Genomic DNA, 21,080 nt, shown 5'->3' on the forward strand with positions numbered 1-21,080 from the left:
GTTCCCATGAGACATCACAATGGATGAATGCCTTTTCTTATCCAGCAGAAAACTGCCCAAGACAGATGGCTGTCTTCTGTGTGCTTGGCATTGCTGCCCTGTAAATACTGAAATAATGAATGATCATCTTCAGTCTTGTTTTGATAATAAGGGTAGTGTAAATACAGATTTTTGTTTACAAATAAGCAAACAAAGGGACATGTACTCAGGCTAGTCTGAGTTTAACCATCTTCTGTTTGGAAGATGGTTTGGAAGATAGGGTCTTTCTCTGGCTGAATCAAGTTAATTTTTTAAAAATCTTTACAGGTTTTTTTGTTTTCCCACAGGGACACCAAAGCAGACACTAGATTAATTACAGTGTATTCTGAATCTCTGACCCTAACTTAGATCTCTCAAGCCAACTTGAATCTGAACCCTCCAGTTTCTCAAGAAAGGAGTTTTGTTTCAGTCTTTATTCTGAAATGAACTGTTCTGTTTTCTCCTGAGAAAACTTTTTCTCTCTTTGAAATTGCTATTTAACAAGATATAGGTTAGGACTTCATTCAACTGGGAGCAACAGAAGCTCCAGATAGTTGAACTCAGAAAGGTATGGAGGTGAGTGCAGCCTGGGATTGACTTAGCCCCAGGTGATGCTCTTGGAAACTGGCTTTACTTTATTGCTCTGCCATCACCATCACAAGGCCTTCTTCCTCATGTACTGCTTCCACAGTCCAGGGGGACGGACATGTGACAGAGAGCAAAAAGCCTTCTCCTTTGGTAGTTCTGCACGATGCCCAGAGTATTACATAGACTGAATTGTGGAACTATTTCATTTGGCTTTTACTGGGTGCAGGATGGTGAGGAAGCATGTCTTACTTTCTGTCTCTGTAGTTGGGGCTAGGATGGGACTGTAGTGGATATTGACTACATGATTTGTTTATCAGATGAATTTATCTTGTAACACACTCATACGTATCTACTTACATTTTCTGTAATAGCAGGTTGGAGTAGTTGTGGCAGGAAGTGTGTGGGTCACAGAGCTAGAAATTACTTTCTTGCCAGTTATGGAGAAAGCATGCCAAGTGTTTGTCAAGGACGGGACAAAGGAGCCAAGGATGGGAGCTGTTCTGCCTACGGGCAGTTCAGGCAAGTTAGAGAAAGCTGAAACAGAACAGTAACAAAATAATACCTTTGGTTTGTTCTAGTCAATACAGAATGAAGGGCAGACTGTCAGAGACCTGGGGCTCATAAAGTCACATGGCATTCAGTACCTAAACAGAAATTTCTAGAATTAAACTAGAGAGGATCAGGAGCCATGCAGGATTGTTGGATAGGATGTGGTCACTGTCTTCTGATCTTTCTCACTGTGTGTCTGGCACATATTGGTGACAAATGCAGTTTCTTTTTTAATTCTGCCAATCATTGGTTTATTTATTTAGTCAGTAGAAGTTGAGTAAATGTCTGTTCTTTACCAGGCATTACCCAGCTAAACATGCCTGTCCTTGTAAAGCTGACCTATTCCAGGAAGGAGAGAGTGGCAGTTATTAGGTGGTGCTAAGTGCTTCAGAGCCATACAAAAGATGGGCAGGAAGTTGTGTTGGAAGGTGCAGTTACGGAGAAGAGCTGCTGAGAGAGCCTTTACCATCAAGGTGATGTGTAAGCTGAGAAGAAGGGAAAGGATGAGTTATAGTGGAAAGATGGAAAGAACCTGATACCCTATGGACTCACAAGAAGCCTTGAGACAGTAGCAGACCAGCAAAGGCAGAATGGTAGGAGGTCAGATGGATGAAGAATAGAGAACAAGCTCTTGTTGCTAATCCAGGTAATTTTAACCACTACTTCATCTGGTTATCGCTGACTCATGCCTCTAACCCTAGCTACTCAGGAGGCTGAGATCTGAGGATTGCAATTCAAAGCCAGCCCCAATAGAGAAACCCAAGAGACTCTTCTCTCCAATTAACCAGCAAAAAGCTAGAAGTAGAGATGTAGGTTAGGTGGTAGAGTGCCAGCCTTGAGTAAAAAAGCCAAGCAAGTGCATGGAACCCTGGGTTTAAGCTCTAGTACAAGCATAAACAAACAAATAAATAAGGAAGTGCCCATATAATTTGTTAATGAGTCAGATTAGGGTAGGGTAAGAGAGAGTTAAAGGACATGTCATGGCTTTTGACCCTCTGGAAAGATAGCATCACCATCCACTGGTTGAGTGAAACTGTAGACAGGACAAGATTTGGAAAGTAAAGAGCCCATGGTTCTTTTTTCAGCTTTCTTTTATGTCCACACATAAGAGCCAAGGAGGCAGTAAAATATAGGGTCTAGTGTCCCAGGGAGATATCCATGCTAGAAATGTGGAGTTTGGAATCATGCTGAAAGTCCTGAGACTTAATTGAAATTACCAAGAGAACAGAAATGTTGGCACCGTAAGTGGAGGTTGCGTTAATCAGCATTCTATCACTATGACAAGTCCTGTGATAATCAACTTTATAAAAGGTTTATCTGAGCTGAGTTTTAGAGTTCTAGTCCCTGATAAGGCACAGTCATTGCTTTTAGGCCTGTTAGAGGTGTTAGATGGTAGTGGTGGGAGCTTGTGGTAGAGTGAAACTATTTATCTCTTGCCAGGAAGTAAAAGAAGCCAAGGTCCCACAGTCCCTTTCAACAGTACTCTAAAAGACCTAAATGCTTATTAGGCCCTGCCTCATAGAAGTTCCATTACCTACCAATAGCAGTACTCAGAGGACCAAGCCTTTTGAGAGACACTTGAGCCTTGGAGTCTGAATCATAGCAGAGTTTGAAAAAAGTTGGATGAGGATTTCTGGAAGCATAACAAGAAAGTGTTTAAGGGGCTCAAGTCTGACTCCCTTTTAGGACAGTATGTCAGTCATGTCTTGTTTCAATTTGCTTATTGTTTTCCTTTGCAGAATGAGCAGAAACCTGTGCAAATGATGTTTATAAAGTCTACTTTTAAGCAGACTTACATAGGAGAAATTTTCACCAGGATTCTGGTGCTTCCTTATGTAGGCGAGGAGCTGAATATGATCATCATGCTTCCAGATGAACACATCGATTTGAACACGGTAATGGATGCCAAATCTTAACGGTGCCATTTTAGTGTCTTCTGCAGCAGCCCTTGCCTTGCCAGGTCCCAGTTAGCTTATTTAAATTGTTTTCTCTGTTTATTTGTGATGCTGGGGCTGGAACATAGGGTCTTGAGCATGGTAGCCAAGCACTAAACCACTTAACAGCCTGATACAGTGTCCTACCATGGCCAGGCCAGCCCTGTCCTTTGCAGACCATACGTATGTCTTACATGTGACATGTGTGACAGCACTGTCCTGAGACTCAAAATATTTTAACTATCTTCTAGGTGGAAAAGGAAATCACTTATGAGAAATTTGTAGAGTGGACAATGCCGGATAACATGGATGAAGAGGAGGTGGAGGTTTCACTCCCTCGGTTTAAACTGGAAGAGAATTATGACATGAAGGATGTCCTGAGCAGTATGGGCATGGCCGATGCCTTTGAGGAGGGCAAGGCAGACTTTTCTGGAATATCTTCCAAGAGAGATCTGTATCTGTCCAAAGTTGTGCACAAGTCTTTTGTTGAGGTCAATGAGGAGGGCACAGAGGCGGTGGCTGCCACAGCCGCCATCATGATGATGCGCTGCATGCTCACCCCTCGCTTCTGTGCCAATCGCCCTTTCCTTTTCTTCATTCAGCATAGCAAGACCAAAGGGATTCTGTTCTGCGGCCGGTTTGCCTCTCCATGAGAAAAGGGTTGTCACTCTGTGTAGACCTCTACCTTGCATCCACTCCTGTGTGCCTATGACCCAAGTGCCCTTCTTAGTGTCATGATCATTAAGAAATAAAGAGCCTTATGGGGTGGGATCACACCCTCAGAACTGTAGGTCTGTGTGTCTGAATGTGAGGTGCTTTTCTAGGATCTGAAATCACCCCTTTCAACTCTCTAGTCACAATCCTCTCAGTCACATCTTCCCAAGTAAGCAGAATGAACAGATATGAGCCAAGTAAGCAGAATGAACAGATATGAGCCACTGGCACCCAGCATTATTTAGTCCTCTTTTGTTACTGTTTACAATGATTTCAAGTAACTAAAACCTTCCAACATTGAGATGCTGGGTGCTCCATACTTGGAATATTTAGATTAAATATTCTAACCTAGTTTTGAACAAAATGCACCTGAAATTTAGAGGACTCAGTCCAAAGAAGGTCGTACCATCACAGGACAGTTAGGCTAATTTAAGTTTATTTTAGGAATAGTAACTAAAAAATTGTTTTACAGAAGTGCACACACAACTGCATCCTGGTTTTATTTTTAATCTTTTTTTTTTTCTTTTCTAGTCTTGGGGCTTCAGCTCAAGGCCCATACTCAGTTTTTTTTTTGTTTTTTTTTTTCTGCGCATAGCTCTGGCACTCTACCAGTTGAGACGCACCTCTATTTCTGGCCTTTTTTTGGGGGGGGGTTGGTTGTAGGGCTTGAACTCAGGATTTTGGCATTGTCTCTGAGCTCTTTTGTCAAGGTTAGTGCTCTACTACTTTGAGCTACATTTCCATTTCTAGTTTTCTGGTAGTTAATTGGAGGTAAGAGTTTCATGGACTTCCCTCTCAGCTGGTTTTGAGCCAGGATTGATCCTCAGATCTCAGCCTCATGAGTAGCTAGGATTAAAGGCATGAGACACTGGCTCTTGGCTACCTCTGGCTTTTGATAGTTGAAGATAAGAGTCTCACAAATTTGTCCATCCAGGCTGGCTTCAAACCTGGATTCTCATACATTAAAGTCTTCTGAGTAGCTAGGATCGTAGGCATGAGCCACTGGCATTTCACGTAGTTTATTTTTGACTTAACACTTCTACATGTACTCTTTGAAAATGAAAAACTAACAGAATAACAAGTCCTTTAATCAAATGAAATTACAAGTTGCACTGCAGTTGAACTGTAGTTGCACTAGTTAGATTGTGATTTTGGTTAGCATTTTTTATAATATGTACTATATATAACTATTAACTTAGAGCCAGTGTCTACCTCAGTGGTAGGTCACATACTTATCATTTATGAGACCCTGGGCTTGATCCCCAACGCCAAAAACTGAACCAAAACTAAAAACAACTAACTTGTAGGTAATACTGGTATTTTCTTATCTTTTAGCCCCTTCTGGTTTTTACCTAGTGAGAGGTAACACTGGTGTCAGTAATGGGTGGTAACAGTATTTTGGTTTTCCTTAATATAATTTTTTAAATATCTTTAAGTAGTTGTACAAAGGGAATTCAATCCAACATGTCAGTTTATAAGGACAACACATCTTAAACAATGTCAGGGGCTGGGAAGGTGGCTCAGTGGTAGAGTGCTTGCCTTGCATGCCTGAGGCCCTAGGTTCGATTCCTCAGCACCACATAAGCAAAAAGAAAAAAAAGCCAGAAGTGCGCTGTGGCTCAAGTGGTAGAGCGCTGAGCTGAAGAGCTGAGGGACAGGGCCCAGGCCCAGAGTTCAGGCCCCATGACCGGATCCCCCCCAAAGAAACAATGTCATCCCTTTCATCTTCTCCCCATCTTTCCCAGTCCCACTTATCCCCCCAAGTTCCTGGTTCCAGTTTCACATATGTACATTGAATATAATGACAGTATTCTCCACCCTTCCTCCCTACATTTGTTTGTCTTCCCACCTTTTGACCTCTTTGAATAACATGTTTCAGCTTCCTGGAATTAATTTTGAACAACAGTATTTCATGAAAATTATCCATTTCATTTCTTAAGATAGGGAAATTCAGTACTCTTTGACCCGACTGCTAAAAAGAATTATTGCAAAAATTAAATATAACATCAAATTGTGAAATAAACAGCTGCAGATTTTCACTATATAATACCACCATAGCAGAATGGAGTCTATTTACATAATACCATGTACCTCTATCTCCTTGAACTAAACCAGACTTTTCTGTTCCTATGGGTCCTGATAATGGTGGTTCTTCATACATAGCCCACAGCATTAGCCATATACAGCCACGTGGTTGTTGGGGGAAGAAGCACCAAATCTCTTCCCAGTATTAGAGTTCAGAAGACTTAGCTGATCTAGCCAATTTCCATGCATTTGTTGACATCATTCATTTGCACAGAGCATATACCATATATGCTATTCATCTCTTAGTCACTTAAAAGCTGTTTTGCTTTTTGTAATATCACAGTACTTGTGTTGAAGTTCTCATTCTACTTAGGAATAACCTGAGAGTGGAATTCAGATATGCTGAAGAGAAGTAATGAAATGGTTCCTCTAGAGCTAGGCATGGGAGTACATATTTGCAATCCTAGTATTGAGTAGGCTGAAGTGAATGAATGGCCCACATTTCTCTTTTAAGAGCATGCTAACTGGGCATTGGTGGCTCATGCCTGTAATCCTAGCTTCTCAGGGGGCTGAGACCTGAGGATCATGGTTCAAAGCCAGCCTTGGCAGGGAAGTCTCTGAGATTCTTATCTTCAATTAACCATCAGAAACCAGAACTGGCTCTGTGGCTTAGTGGTAAAGCACTATCCTTGAGCAAAAATGAGTTCAGCGTCAGGGACTAGGCCCCAAGTTCAAGCCCCATGACCAACAAAAAAGAAAAAAAGAGCATGTTTTCACATTTAGAGTAATGTAAACATTTTAATTTAAACTTTATTGAGTGAGTGTGTGTGTGTGTGTGTGTGTGTGCACGCGAGTGCTGGTACTGGTGCTTGAACTCATGGCTTCAGCACTGTCTCAGCTTTTTTGCTCAAGGCTGACACTCTGCAACTTGAGTCACACAGTTCCATTATCAGCTGTTTAAATTGGACATAAGTCTCGCTTTCATCTCTGGTTGATCTGAACTTCAACAGACTGCACTGGTGCTAAGCAGCATTGAGACAGAACTACATTAGCAGGGGAATTAGAAAATGATAATAATAATAATATTAATAATAATAAAGCCAAGTGCTGGTGGCTCATGCCCATAAGAGGCTGAGATCTGTGACTCACAGTTCAAAGTTAGCAAGGGCAGGAAAGTCTATGAGATTCTCATCTCTTAACAACCAAAAATTTTGGAGTGGAGCTGTGGTTAAAGTGGTAGAGTGCTAGCTAGCCTTGGGCACAAAAGCACAGGGATGGCATTCAGACCCTGAGTTCAGGACTGGGACTGGCATATACACAAAAAAATTAGTAATAAACTAGTAATAAAAAGTAGTAATAAGCCAGATTCTAACTGAATTTGGAACTCAAGTTGAAAATTACTGGAGCAGCAAGGAATGAGAAGAGTAGCAAAAAGTACTTAGATACATTCCTTCTATCATATACTTAAATGTTAAATGAGATCCAATTTTCCAGATGAATAACTGGGTCAAAAACTAGAAAGTGGGCTGGGAAGGTGGCTCATTTGTAGAGTGCTTGCCTTGCATGCATAAGGCCCAGGGTTCGATTTCTTAGCACCACATAAGCAGAAAAAGCTGGAAAGTGGTGCTGTGGCTCAAGTGATAGAACGCTAGCCTTGAGCTGAAGAGCTGAGGGACAGCGCCCAGGCCCAGAGTTCAGGCCTCACGCCTGGCAAAACAAACAAACAAAAAACTAGAAAGTTCCAGGTGCTGAAGGCACATGCCTATAATCCTAGCTACTCAGGAGGCTGAGGATAGTTTGAAGCCAACCCAGACAGGAAAGTTTGTGAGACTCTTATCTCCAATTAACCACCAAAAAACTGGAAGTGGAGCTGTGGCTCAAAGTGGTAGAGCACTAGCCTTGAGAAAAAACACCTCCGGGACAGTGCCCCGGCCTTGAGTTCAAGTGCCATGACCAATAAAAACAAAAAAAACAGCAATAAACAGCAACAAAGGAAGTGGCGCCGTAGCTCAAGTGGTAGAGCACTTGCCTCGAGCTGAAGAGCTGAGGGACAGCGCTCAGGCCCAGAGTTCAAGCCCCGTGACTGACAAACAAACAAACAAAAAAAAGAAAATATAGTCAAAAACAGCAACAAAAAATCTAGAGGGTGTCTAGATCTGAAAGAAAGCAGGAAACAGTAATAAACAGTCACCTATGTCATAAGACTCTGGCTGTAAGGCCAGTTCTGACCATTATATCCATTCTTGGGTAGTACTATCAAAACAAGATAACTAAAATGTTGCTAGATGACCATATGTTTAAGTGACAAATTTACACCTTCCCCTGGCCCATTGAATTTAATCAGCTCATCACAAAATGATTCATATCATTTCAAGTTGAAATAGCAATTTAGCTTCCGCAGAACAACATCACAGATCACAAGGAAACCCATGGAGACATTTAGTGTGGCTGCCTGTGGAGAAAGAAAACTCCATTCCCTAAAAGGCTGTCAACAATTAGACCCTGCTTCTTTGTGTGTGTGTGTGTGTGTGTGTGTGTGTGTGTGTGTTTCTTCTTTTGAATGGAGAAGGGTTAAATTGCTGGCATACCCTCAAGCCAGGACCTTACACATACCAAGCACATGCTCTACCACTGAATTATACCCCCAGTCCCAGATTCTTACCAATCGGTATTCATTATCTAAGACTTTGTGCTTGATGGCCCTGCACCCTCTCAGATGTCTCCTGTGTGCCTCCCTCCCAATTCTCTAGGGTCTATCCAAATGGACTACAGTTTTCCCAATTACCTAGCACAGTCCTCAACCTCTGCACACTCATATGCATGCACTGAGTACCTGTGTTCATCTGGTTCCTGCTTAGCCCTTCTAGTACCTTTGGGACACAGAACAAAGTGGACTTTGGAGCTGGTGATATGCGGGTCTTAAGCTACATCTCAGTTCTTTGAACTTCTTCCATCCAAGTACTAACCAAGATGGCTTAGATTCTGAATATACTAGGCACATTCAGGGTGATATGGTGATAGAAAGGTTCTTTGACCTTCTGCACTGGTACCAGAGCCACTGTATCAGAAAATATTGGCATCCTTAAGCATGTGCTCTCTGCAGGGTTCACATTGCCTTCACTGAAAAACAAAACAAAAACAGGCAAGAAAACACTTAGCAATACTTGGTAACCAGTAGGGTTAAGCCATCAATGGTTTTTGAAAAGAACTGCTGTGGAAGGGCTTTCAAAAGGAGGTAGGATGCCAGGATTCTCATACCTGTAATCCTAGCTACTCATGAGGTTGAAATCTGAGAATCAGTTAGAAGCTAGCTGAAAAGTCTGAGACTCTTTTTTTGTTTTTAGTTTTTTAAAATGTTGTTGTAAAGTCATGTACAGAGGGGATCCAGTTACATAAGTCAGGTAATGAGTACATTTCCTTTTGAACAGTGTCACTCCTTCATTTTTGTCCAGATTTTGCCCTCCTCATGTCCTTCCCTACCAAGTTGTATAGTTCATTTCCAACACAAACTTTTGTGAAAACCTATTCATGGAAAAGGTCGCTGGGTCTGACCTGAAATTGGTTCTGACTCCTGACTGAAGATTGGTGGACATGTAAGTCTCCACATCCCCAGTTTGCAATGTCTGGTCTCTGCTGGCCCCTTGGCCCATGCCGGAGGTGCCATGTTGAACTGATGGCAGACTGATGGGCAGCAGAGGCCTTCTGTGGGCTATTCCCCCCTATCCCAAGGTGCCTGCAGGGCCTGGCTGGTGCATGGAGGCCTCTTCTTCTCAGCTGCTCCATATTGGGCTTTTCCTTCCAGGAGCCCAAGTAACTTATACCAGTCCAGATAGATCTCAATAACAAAGTTTTGATAAGAAATGTTTAATTTAGACTGAGCACTATAAAATATTTGCTTGGGGGCTGGGAAGGTGGCTCAGTGGTAGAGCACTTGCCTTGCATACGTGAGTCCCTGGGTTCAATTCCTCAGCACCACATAAGCAGAAAAAGCTGGACGTGGCACTGTGGCACAAGTGGTAGAGCGCTAGCCTGTGGCACTGTGGCACAAGTGGTAGAGCGCTAGCCTTGAGCTGAAGAGCTGAGGGACAGCGCCCAGGCCCAGAATTCAGTCCCCATGACTAACAAAAAAAAATTTTTTTTTAAGTGTATATGCTTGGTTTGGTCCAGAGCTCATATAGAAGCAAGCCAAAAGAAAGTTGACTGTGTCTTCCCAAGACAGTGATCTTGTAAAAGTGCTGATATCTCTGCAATGTGGATTTCATACAAAGATGTCTGAGATCCAGCAGAAACCATCAATCTAATTTAGCTCCAATGGAGGGCTGAATTGGATGACCAGACAAGTCAGGAGACAGGACACAGGACACGGTCATGGAGACACATGTGACAAATAAATATGCCAAATAAAGAGAAAAGTATGCTAAAGCACAGAGAATGGAGATTTGTTACACAGCACAGACACACCATGGAAAGAGGCAAAGTAAGCAGTTGAATACATCTTTGCAGTATAGGTATTGACATTAGGTTAAAATAGAGGAAGAACTTGGACAGAGGGTAAAATGTGTATATATAAGTAAACAGTCCTGGTCAAAGTGTGGACACAGTGCAGCCTGGTTGATCATCTTGGAACTGGTAAGGACTAGACAGTTATTGCTGCCTGGAGAGCCTTAATTCCAATCACAAGATGTTCATCTACCAGTGCTGTCCTTCCTGGATTCCAAGGCAGCTGTAGAAGAGACTGGCTTAGAGCAAAGACAGATGGAAAACAGAGATAGGGAGGCCAAACTATTATCCGGCTTCCTGTAGGCCCAAGGAAGGAGTCAAAGCTTTTAGCAAAAGCAGTTTGTAAGTATCTGTTATAATAGAATTATGGACAATTTATTTTTTCATCTCCCATAAGCTCTCTTGTCCAAAACACAGAAACAAGAACTCTAATCACAAATCAGCTTCTTCATGTCAGGAAGTTTAGTCACAGAGACAGGATAAGAGAAAGGGGCTAGTTTGGAGGAATAAATGGGGAATTTCTTTTCACTCCTTTTATGGTCTGGCATTTCTGGTCACAGCGGCTGATATATGCCTTTAGCCTTGAAACAGGATAAATCTAAGTCAAGTTGACCTTCTGTTATAGTTCTGGAAAAACAGGTCTTAAATGACCAACATGTCTACACAAAGCTGAATAGAATCTGACCCCAAAATGAAGGCGGCAAAGAGGACAGGTACAATATGAAGACAGAGAATCCCAGTCCTTCTCATTCTGCTCCACTCACCCACTGGATATGTGCAGGCACAAGTCAAAGTCAGTAACCTAAGTAACTTGATATCACAATTCCCACAGAAGAGACGAAACTAAGCCATTTTAAAGTTTTGTTAAATTTATACTTAAAATGGAAAGGTAGCCCTGTAATTCTTACTACTTAGGAGGCTGAGATTTGAGGATCAAGATTCAAAGTCAGCTTGGGCAGGCAAATCTGAAAAACTCTTTTTTAGTGTGTGGGTAATATAGCTTGAATTTAGTGCCGGGGCACTGTCCCTGGGCTTTTTTTTTTTCTCAAGACTAGTCCTCTAGCAGTTGAGCCATGGCTCTACTTCTACTTTTTGGTGGTTAATTGGAAATAAGAGTCTTTTCTATCAAAACTGTCTTTGAACCCCAATCCTTAGATTTCAGTTTCCTGAATAGCTAGGATTACAGCTATAAGCCACTGGAGCCCTGCATGGAGAGACTCTTAGCTCCAATGAACCAGCAAAAAGCCAGAAGTGGAAGTGTGGCTCAAGTGGTAGAGAGTCAGCCTAAAGTGAAAAAGCTAAGGGAGAGCTTGAGGCCTTGAGTTCAAGTGCTAGTAGTGGTGAACATATGCATGCATGCGTACATGCACGTGCACACACATACACATAAAGGAAATATAGTCATGTACATGAACTTTCTGTAAAATGGGTTATTTGTAGAATATGACTATTCATAAGAGAACTTCTGTCTTCTGGAGTTAGAATTCAACGTCTGGCTGCTCCACACTGAGGATGCGCTATCTTATAAACACACATGAATTGGCAGTATCTTTGCAAAGCAGTCCTTAAACTTTCTGGGCCTTAAGTTCCTTGGGGTGTGTGTCCCAGAAAAGGTGGATATATACACATTTTACCAGAATTATTAGAGGGGTGGAGACAGTCTCCCAAAGTGAACCCACAGACCCCAGTTGATGATCTTCTTGGGGCTGTTCCTCCCATCTCACTGGAAGAATGCTTTGGACTGGAGGTGGATGCAAGACTGAGGTGCAACTTTCATTCTGATGTAGACTCAATATTTAAATCATAGTTCAGTGTTAGAGATGTCTGAGAAATTGCTAGACTAGTTGTTCTCACCTGATGGTGTGACTGTGTCCCCTCAGAGAACATTTGACAATGCCGCGAGGTATTTTTGGTTGTTGTAATCAAATGGGGGTACTTCTTGAATCTAGTGGGTGGAGGCAAGGGATGCAAGCCAATTTCTAAGAACCTTGAATGAAATAAATGCTCAAGGGATTTATCTCTGATTTTGATGTACAGTCATCTTTCTGCATCTGAGTTCCTTCAACTGGAGTTCTGCCAACTGTAGATTGAAAATATTCTTTAAAAATACAGCCAGGAGCTGGTGGCTCACATCTGTAGTCCTAGCTATTTGGGAGGCTGAGATCTGAGGATCATAGTTCAAAGCCAGCCTAGACAGGAAAGCCTATGAGGCTCTTATCTTCAACAAACTTCTCAGAAAAAGCTGGAAGTGGTATTGTGACTCAAGTGATAGAGCACTAGCCCTGACAAAAGCAGCTCAGGGAGGGGGAACGGTGGGGGGAGGGAAAGTAGGAGGAAAATGAGGGAGGGGTAACAAATCAGGCAAGAAATGTACTCACAAATAAAATTTTAAAAAAGAAATGTACTCAATACCTTACTTATGTAACAGTAACCCCTCTGTATATCACTTTGACAATACAATTTTTTTAATGTAAAAAAAAAAAAAAGAGAGAAGCAGCTCAGGGACAGCACTCAGGTCCAGAGTTCAGGCCTCAGGACCTGCAAAAAAGTGTGTGTGTGTGTGTGTGTGTGTGTGTGTGTGTGTGTGTGTGAGAGAGAGAGAGAGAGAGAGAGAGAGAGAGAGATTGGAATCATACCTATGCTGAACATAGACTTTTGCTTGTATTATTCCTTAAATAATATAGGATAGCAAATATTTACATATCATTTATGTCATACTAGGTATTGTAGGTCATCTAGAAATTATTTAAAGTATAAAAGAAAATGTGTCCATCAGAAAGAATTATACCGCCCTATTTGTTAGGAAATTGAAAGACTTGGAAAAATTATATTAAGTGAAGTAAGCCAGGCCCAAAGAAACATAGGTCCCATGGTTTCCCTTATTTGCAATAACTAGTATACGTCTAGGATAATTCTACCAGACAAGCAGAAAAGGTCAAAAACTATGTACACATAACCATATAAAATGATGCTAAGGGAAATGATATGGGCACAAGAGGTTATTTCTTTGTTGCTGTTGTTTTTAATGTACTATGTGGTTTTTTTTTTTGTTGTTGTTGTTGTTTCTTTTCTATGTTCTTACCCCTATGGTGTAACCCCTGTTGTCACTGTATTTGATTCTGGTGCCCTGCATCTTGTATATACATATTTATAATTTGGGGAGGGGAAGGGAAATAACAAAATGATGAAACAAGGATACAGGTTGACTCATTATAACAATGAGATGTATAATAAGACACTATGTTGTTGTTTTTTGTCGGTTGTGAGGCTTGAACTCTGGGCCTGAGTGCTGTCCCTCAGCTCTTCAGCTCAAGGCTAGCACTCTATCACTTGAGCTGCAGCGCCACTTCTGGTTTTCTGGTGGTTTATTGGAGATAAGAGTTTCATGGACTTTCCTGTACAGACTGGCTTTAAACCATGATCCTCAGATCTCAGCCTCCTGAGTAGCTAGGATTACAGGCGTGAGTCACCGGCGCCAGCCTCAGACGCTATGTTGAAAGCAAACTTTACAACTTGGGAGGGTAGGAGGGAGGGAGGAGATGGGGGGGGGGTGTTGAGGGAAGGGATAGTAGAGGAAAAACAAAAGAAGGAGTAACAATGCTTGATAGGAAATGTACTCATTACCTTACTCATGTAACTGTAACCTCTCTGTACAGTATCTTTACGATAAAAAAAATAAAAAAAGAAAATGTGAATAGGTTATATGAAAATGCTATTGTTATTTTGTGCAAGGGACTTGAGCATCATGGACTATGGTATCCATAGGGGTCTAACTCCAAGGATTCTGAAGGGTAATTTAGCTTGCATTCACTATCTCTGCTGCTACTATCACCACCATCACCTCTATCCTCTGATCCTCTGATGATGGCTGTGAGAGATCTTTCCCACACCAACATATAGATGGATGATGGAGTGTAGTCAGGCCCTTTCTTTTTCTTTTTCTTTTTTTTGGGGGGGGGTGTGGTCATGGGTCCTGAACTCTGGGCCTGGGCGCTGTCCCTCAGCTCTTCAGCTCAAGGCTAGCGCTCTACCACTTGAGCCACAGCACCACTTCTGGCTTTTTTCTTTTTGCTTATGTGGTGCTGAGGAATCGAACCCAGGGCCTCATGCACGCAAGGCAAGTGCTCTACCACTGAGCCACCTTCCCAGCCCTTCAGGGCCTTTCTATTCATAGCTCATTTTCTGCCTTTATGTCCTCTTTAAACCACCCTCATCTCTCTCTCTCTCTCTCTCTCTCTCTCTCTCTCTCTCTCTCTCTCTCTATCTCTCTCTCTCTCTCTCTCTTCCCCTCCCCATATATACACAGATATTTCTCAGGTTGCTTTGTTACAAGGGGTAATTCTATAGAATATCAATACATCATAAGTATACAGTTTTACAAGAGAATACAAAGCAAAACCAACACAAGTATTTAAAGAAAAATAAATATGTTTAACCAGTAAGTACTTATTAGAGTCATTTCCCATGACTTTGATTGTAAATACTTGAAAGAAAGATTAAAAACTCTAAAGACAAATGACTAGAATAGCCACGATTATACTTTTTTAGAAGTTCAGCAACTGATAAAATGTCTAGTTTTTTTCTATGGCATACAGAATTTTAGAATAATAATTATGATTGACACATTATGTTAGGACCATCAGCTGTCCTTTTCATCTTTTCAAAGATACACTTAAATTTTCAGTGGAAAGAATGAAAAAAATACCTTGTCAATAATACATTATTTTAAGCATAAATAATTCAATTTTGCCTTTTAAGAATAGATGAAAAAGTCTTTAATAAAGTAGAATGAACCTGTTACTGATACATTTTCTAGGTGACTAATAGACAATCCTTCTAATTATTTAAATGGCATAGCATGCAGAGGTATGGTTAGGCATGTCTAGTTATCTTTCCTTAGAGATGACCATCATAATACAATTAGGAGCACATGATTATAAGCCTGAAAAGGGCTATGCTACTCACAATTTTAGTTTGGAATATCCCAGGTAGCGGCACTTAGAAGGCTTCCATACTTGAAAACATAAGTATATTTAAAACAAAAAGGAACCAGAAGCAATAAGTATCACAGCAATACAGAAATCTTTTTTATATATTAAATTAGCTTTTACTTTTGACCCAGAAGGATAATGTGTGTACAGCATTTACAAAAATTAAATCTTTAGACTACTTATCAGTTTAGGGTTAGAATTCTTTTGACCCAGAAGGATAATGTGTGTACAGCATTTACAAAAATTAAATCTTTAGACTACTTATCAGTTTAGGGTTAGAATTCATGACCCCGAATAAGCTTATTTCCTGATGTAAAAGTTCATATCAAATACACAGCAAAAGTTATTTAGAAAAAGATAGATAGAAGCTAGGCTTGAAATAGTAGGGTTTTTTTTCTCATCTGAATGATACTGATTAATTCCTCAAAAATAACATAAGTTTTCTTGACCATTTTGTATACTGACTGTTCAGATGCAATGCATATTAAAGATAACATGTATTAACTTAATACACTTTAACTGTAAACTTTTGTATATTTACATAAAGTTCAGAGCTACCCATTTTCAGTCATAAGTATATAGGGCATTGAATTTAGTCAAATTAAAGTAGATGTCTGCTTAACTACAGTTATAAAGAGGTCATTCAAAAGACTGATAGCTGGACATGGGCACCTCATACCTGTAATCCTAGCTACTCAGGAAGCTAAGATCTGAGGATCATAGTTCAATACCAGCCCAGGCAGAAAAGCCTATGATATTCTTATCACCAGTTAACCAGCAAAAAGCTGGAAGTAGAGGTGTGGCTCAAGTGGTAAAGCACCAGCCTCTAAGTAAAAAGCCAAGTGGGATCACAAGGCTCTGAGTTCCAGCCCAAATACTGGCACATGCACAGAAAAGGCTAACATAAATGTCACTGGAAAGTCAACACAGCTAATCAACCTCACTCCTTTTCTTTGTGTCCACTGAGTGGAATTCAGGCAATACTTGAATGTTGGAAAAGTGATAGAAACGTTTTTTAGGTTTGAAATATAGCAGAGAAAGGAGATTACGTGGCACTGTCATGACAGAGAAAATGACATTCATACTATCTTCAGCCATCTTGAGGGAACAGACATGAACATTAGGTTTGGATACAGGAAGAATAAGGGGTAGTGTACATAATGTAAGAGTCCTAGATTCATATGTGGCCTTGTTGGTCTGTATCTCAGTTTTGGTTTTCTAGGGAAAATTGTTACCGCTGTCATCACAGAAGGAAGTAATCTGATTTCCAAGAGGTGATTTCTCTGGCTCCAGGGCACAGCCTGATTTTTATAGGTAATTATCTTCACTTTGGGCTCACCTGTCCTGCAAGCCCTGCTGTTCTTAGGGATAGTTTTAGTCCTTTGTCATAAAGATATTATCAATCACCTGTCTTTCCTGGACCATAGTGATTGCAAAGTGCCTGTGGAGTGAATGGTTTAGAACACAGAGACATCAGATTTATCTTCTGCTTTTACTTAATTTGTGGCAGCAAAGAGTTTAAATATAAGTACACTTTCAATAGACTGAATGTGATGTCATTAGTGAGTTATCATTAATCTTAGGGGTTTGAGTACTTACTGAGATTGAACTGAGTTTTAGACTGCAGGCCCAAGGTCCAAGAGTAACATATTAGGTCTAGCCATTTGCCCTCATATGCCAATTAAAGAGATATTGTGAAGGGCAGAGAAAGCTTTATTATTATATGGCTGCTATGGGAAGACAGCACATCTCCAGCCATCTTCAGGGAGTATAGGCTTTGGCTTCAGGTTAAACAGGAAAAATGAGGGGCAGAGATTGAGAAAGGTATGCATAATTAAAATCATCCCAGGTCACAGATATGAGCTCTGGTTGACCATTAGTTAAGTCCCTGGAGAAAGTCCAGAGACATTGTTATTTCTTCTATTTGAGGGGAGGGTAGTTTTGCCTTTTGCCACAAGGTACAGAAATGGCTCTACCTGAGCAGCAGTTCATCTTTTGTCACAAGATGCTTACTGGTGAATCTGGTCTTTCTGGAACCCCAGGTAACTACTAAATGATGGCAGCAGGAAATGGCTTAGATTAAAAAGGACACATGAAAGCAGGGCATGATGAGTATCTAACTTTTAGTCAATTGATGGGTCCAGCAATATCAGCTTTGAAGTTGCCTCTTACAAGATTACCTGTGAGAAATTCTCATCTCCAGGCCCAGTCTATAGAAAGCTTAGTTATAAAACTTTCTCTAAAGCCTTGTGAGCTCATCTTCCATTTTAAGTTCCCTTTACATGTTCCTCATACTAACTACTCATGGCTAACTGCTACTTATCATAAACAGGTAATTAAATATATCTAATTCAATAAGACTCAGCTTTATTCTGAGTAAAAGCCTAAAAAAATCAACAGAAATACAAGGGACTCAGGATGAAATGTAATTTTTATTGTAAGATATTAAGAGAGGAGGCTAGTACTCTTTCCCCATGAATTAATTATGATAATCCATTGTTTTATAGATTTTCTTGAGACTAGATATGCTATCAAGCCAATTTTTGTCAGGTTGCTTTCTGGTTCCCTGTTTCATATTACAGTGATACTTTCTGTCAATTTGGTACTCTGCTAGCAAGAAGTCATCGCCATAAATGGTTCCTCAACCTGAGAGCAGAACCAATAAACCTTTTCTTTAAAACTAACCAAGTTTGTGGTATCATGTTATTAGCAAAAATATGCTATTTGGTGTAAGTGAAGCAGAGGCATCGACATGGTTCAAATGATCAAAGATCATTTGATCTTTGACCATCACTGATCAGCACTGGAACAGGTCACTCCCTGATCAAACAGAAGCAAATGAAACCTAACCCCTAATGAAGGATATTTTCAGTCTGGTTAGCCTTGAGAAAGGTTTGCAATTGACAAACCAAGCCTTTCTTGTTTCCCCTTCTAACCAAGCCTATTAGCTTGGTTTGAATGAGAGAAATGAAAGCAGTAGGTTACCTTTACAGATAAAGGGAGTGGGGATAGAAACACATCTCTAGGAGGAAATGGCTCAAGTGCATGACTCAGAAAGATCTATCCATTCATTTCCCTGACACAGAGATGGTAGAGTCATCAGATATGTTACAGGGTGGACTCAGGGTGGGGAAACCAAAATTCACAGTATTTAAAACAGTTGGTGTTCTACAACTCAACAATTGGAAAAATACACCCATTGACTAATAACCCAATTAAAAAGCAGGTAAGGCTGGATGAAGAGGCTCAGACTTATTACTTAGAAGGTAAAAATCAAGAAGATTGAAGTTTGGAGCCTGCCCAGGAAAAAAGTTAGCCGACATCTCTGAAAAAATAAGCCAGGTATGGTGGTACACTGTGGCCTCAGCTATGTAGGAGGCCCAAGGCCAGCCCCCACCAAAACTATGATGTGAGACCCTCTCCAAAATAGAAAGTAAAAAAATACGTGAGAGCATGGTTCAGCTGATAGAGAACTTGCCCAGTTGAGTTCAAATCCTAGCATTGCCTAACCAAATAAAATAAAATCAGGTAAAATCATTTTTAATAAACACCTCAGTTTTAGCACAACATCTTTAATTCTCAACATCATTACTTTTCAAGGAAATACTACTCATAACTGTGTGGAGGTACCACTACACCCACTAGAATTTCTAAAAGAAGCCAGGCAGACCACGATGGGAAAGTTGAAATTCTCATACATTGCTGGTGGGAATGTCCAGTCTCGAAGTAGCTGTGTGAAATAATTTAGTACTTCACCAAAACTCTAAATATAGTTATCCCATGACCCAGAAATTCTATTCCTATGTCTATACCCTAGATAATGTCTATACATGAATATTCATAACAGTATTATTCATAATAGACAAGTAGCCAAAACAGCCCAAATACCTATCAATTAATGAATTAAACAATTGAAACAATATTTATATAGTCATTCAATATTATTACAAATATTCTTCAGCCAAAAATAGAAAATAATAAATAAATAATAAAATATAAATGCTACCTTGAACCATCACATTGAGTATAAAAAATAGTCACAAAAGATCACATACTGTAAAATTCCATTTATATGGCATGTTCTCAGTGGACACATATATGCAGACAGAAAGTTAATTAGTGGCTCCCATGTGTTTCCAAGAAATAGAGTAATTGCTCATAAATATCTCCCTTTCAGCTAATAGATATCCCTCCCACCTTTCTTTTTCTGGTTCTGATATTATTATTCCTTGGATTTTTCCACTCAAGTTAGGCTTTTTACTACTTGAGCCACACCTCTTCTACTTCTAACTTTTTTGCTGGTTAATTGGATTGAATCTAAGAGTCTCATAGATTTGTTTGCCTGGGCTGGCTTGGAATTATGATCCTCCTGATTAGTTAGGATAACTCCTGTGAGCTACCAATGCCTGGCCTTTAATTTTAAATGACAAAATTTTGTGGCGTTAGATAATGGCTATAGCACTGTGGCTATTCAAAAAGTATTCATTGAATTGTATGCTTTGAAATGACTGGCGTGGTTAAATCCAAATTTTGAGAGAGCCAGAGATCTCTAAAATAGATGGGTTTATTAAATTGTTAGAGTTGATAGTCAAAAATAAAAGGACCAGTTCTGGGATAAGTTCCTTAAGCCACCAGTAGCATGGCTAGGTAGCAGTATGAAAAGGCCCACTGGGTCCAAGAAGCCAGGCTATTTTATGATGAAAATCTAGAAGATGTAAATGGCTTACATTGGACTTACACTGGTTATAAATAAGAAGGACCAAGACAACAGATGAAAGAATGGATGCTGTCTTAATGACTAACCCGCAACATATATAAATATGTAGTAGTTGTTTTTCTTTTTTGATTTAACTTGAAGCTTTCAATGACAATAAACTCTTACCTTTTTCTTCCCTCCATCTTCCTTCCTACTAACTTAATTTAGGATATCTTAAAATTATTCTCTTATCAGTGTAATGGTATGCCTATTATATCTCGATAATAAGTTTATCTTAAGAAATACAATAATTATATTTTCATTTTATCTTTAAAAAGATGTTATGTTTAAAAAGATGAAGTGCTTGGGATAACTTTTTTCTTGTGGCAGTACTAAGGTTTAGCTAAGGGCCTTATCATGCTAGGCTGGCACTCTTCCACTTGAACCACACTACCAGACCTGCTTTTTGCTTAGTTATTTTGAAGATAAGGTCTCAAGTGAGCCTTGAACGATTATGAGAATCCTGCAGACTTGGGGATTTTGTTGTGACATTTCCATACAATCATATCCCTTTCTTCGATCAGTCTCTGTCTCCAGTTTGAACAGAGTCTTGGCACTGTCCCTAGGCTTTTCCCTCAAGACCACGAGAGTCGTAGCTCCACTTCTGCTTTTTGGTGGTTAATTTTTAGACATGAGTCTCACAAATTTCCTACCTAACTGGATCCCAACCAGGATCCGCAGCTCCTGCTAGGACTTGACGTGTGGGCCCAGCTCTCCCTCCTTCTGAACGCAATTTCAGCACTGCTCGAGTTTCATTCTACAGCCTCCCTCCTTCCCCTTCCCCTCTCACGCGCCCACTCCGACACCCACCTCTCAGGAGGGCCTGTTGAGGATACAAGAGTTAAAGAGACCCTCACCCTCAAGGCCTGCACGGTCCAATAGCTTAGACAGCCTTCCCAGCCTGCAGCGGCCGCTCGGGTCCTGAGCTGTGACGTGAAGCCCCAGAAGCAGGTGGCGAGGGTCACAGACCCCACCCACTCCACTCACATCCGCCCCGGGCCGCAG

The 21,080-nt window shown here is 40.6% G+C and overlaps 1 protein-coding gene and 1 long non-coding RNA gene across 3 annotated transcripts in view; one reads left to right on the top strand and one right to left on the bottom strand.

Annotated features, from left to right (window-relative positions):
- Serpinb6 (serpin family B member 6) overlaps positions 1–3,878 on the top strand; it is a 22,461-nt gene extending 18,583 nt beyond the window's left edge. For both annotated transcript variants that reach the window (XM_042680317.1, XM_042680316.1), the window contains exons 6-7: positions 2,895–3,050; positions 3,341–3,878. In XM_042680317.1, the coding sequence (XP_042536251.1) occupies positions 2,895–3,050; positions 3,341–3,742 (558 nt within the window). In that variant the 3' untranslated portion in view covers positions 3,743–3,878. The remainder of the gene's footprint in view (positions 1–2,894; positions 3,051–3,340) is intronic.
- Positions 1–21,017, bottom strand: part of LOC122108398 — a 24,667-nt gene extending 3,650 nt beyond the window's left edge. Inside the window, exon 1 of the long non-coding RNA XR_006147569.1 lies at positions 20,886–21,017. This is a non-coding gene — a long non-coding RNA (uncharacterized LOC122108398). The remainder of the gene's footprint in view (positions 1–20,885) is intronic.
- Positions 21,018–21,080: the final 63 nt, after the last annotated feature.

The sequence above is a fragment of the Dipodomys spectabilis genome, unplaced genomic scaffold (assembly GCF_019054845.1).
Source record: "Dipodomys spectabilis isolate Male_0828 unplaced genomic scaffold, ASM1905484v1 ptg000059l, whole genome shotgun sequence".
Classification (NCBI taxonomy): Eukaryota; Metazoa; Chordata; class Mammalia; order Rodentia; family Heteromyidae; genus Dipodomys; species Dipodomys spectabilis.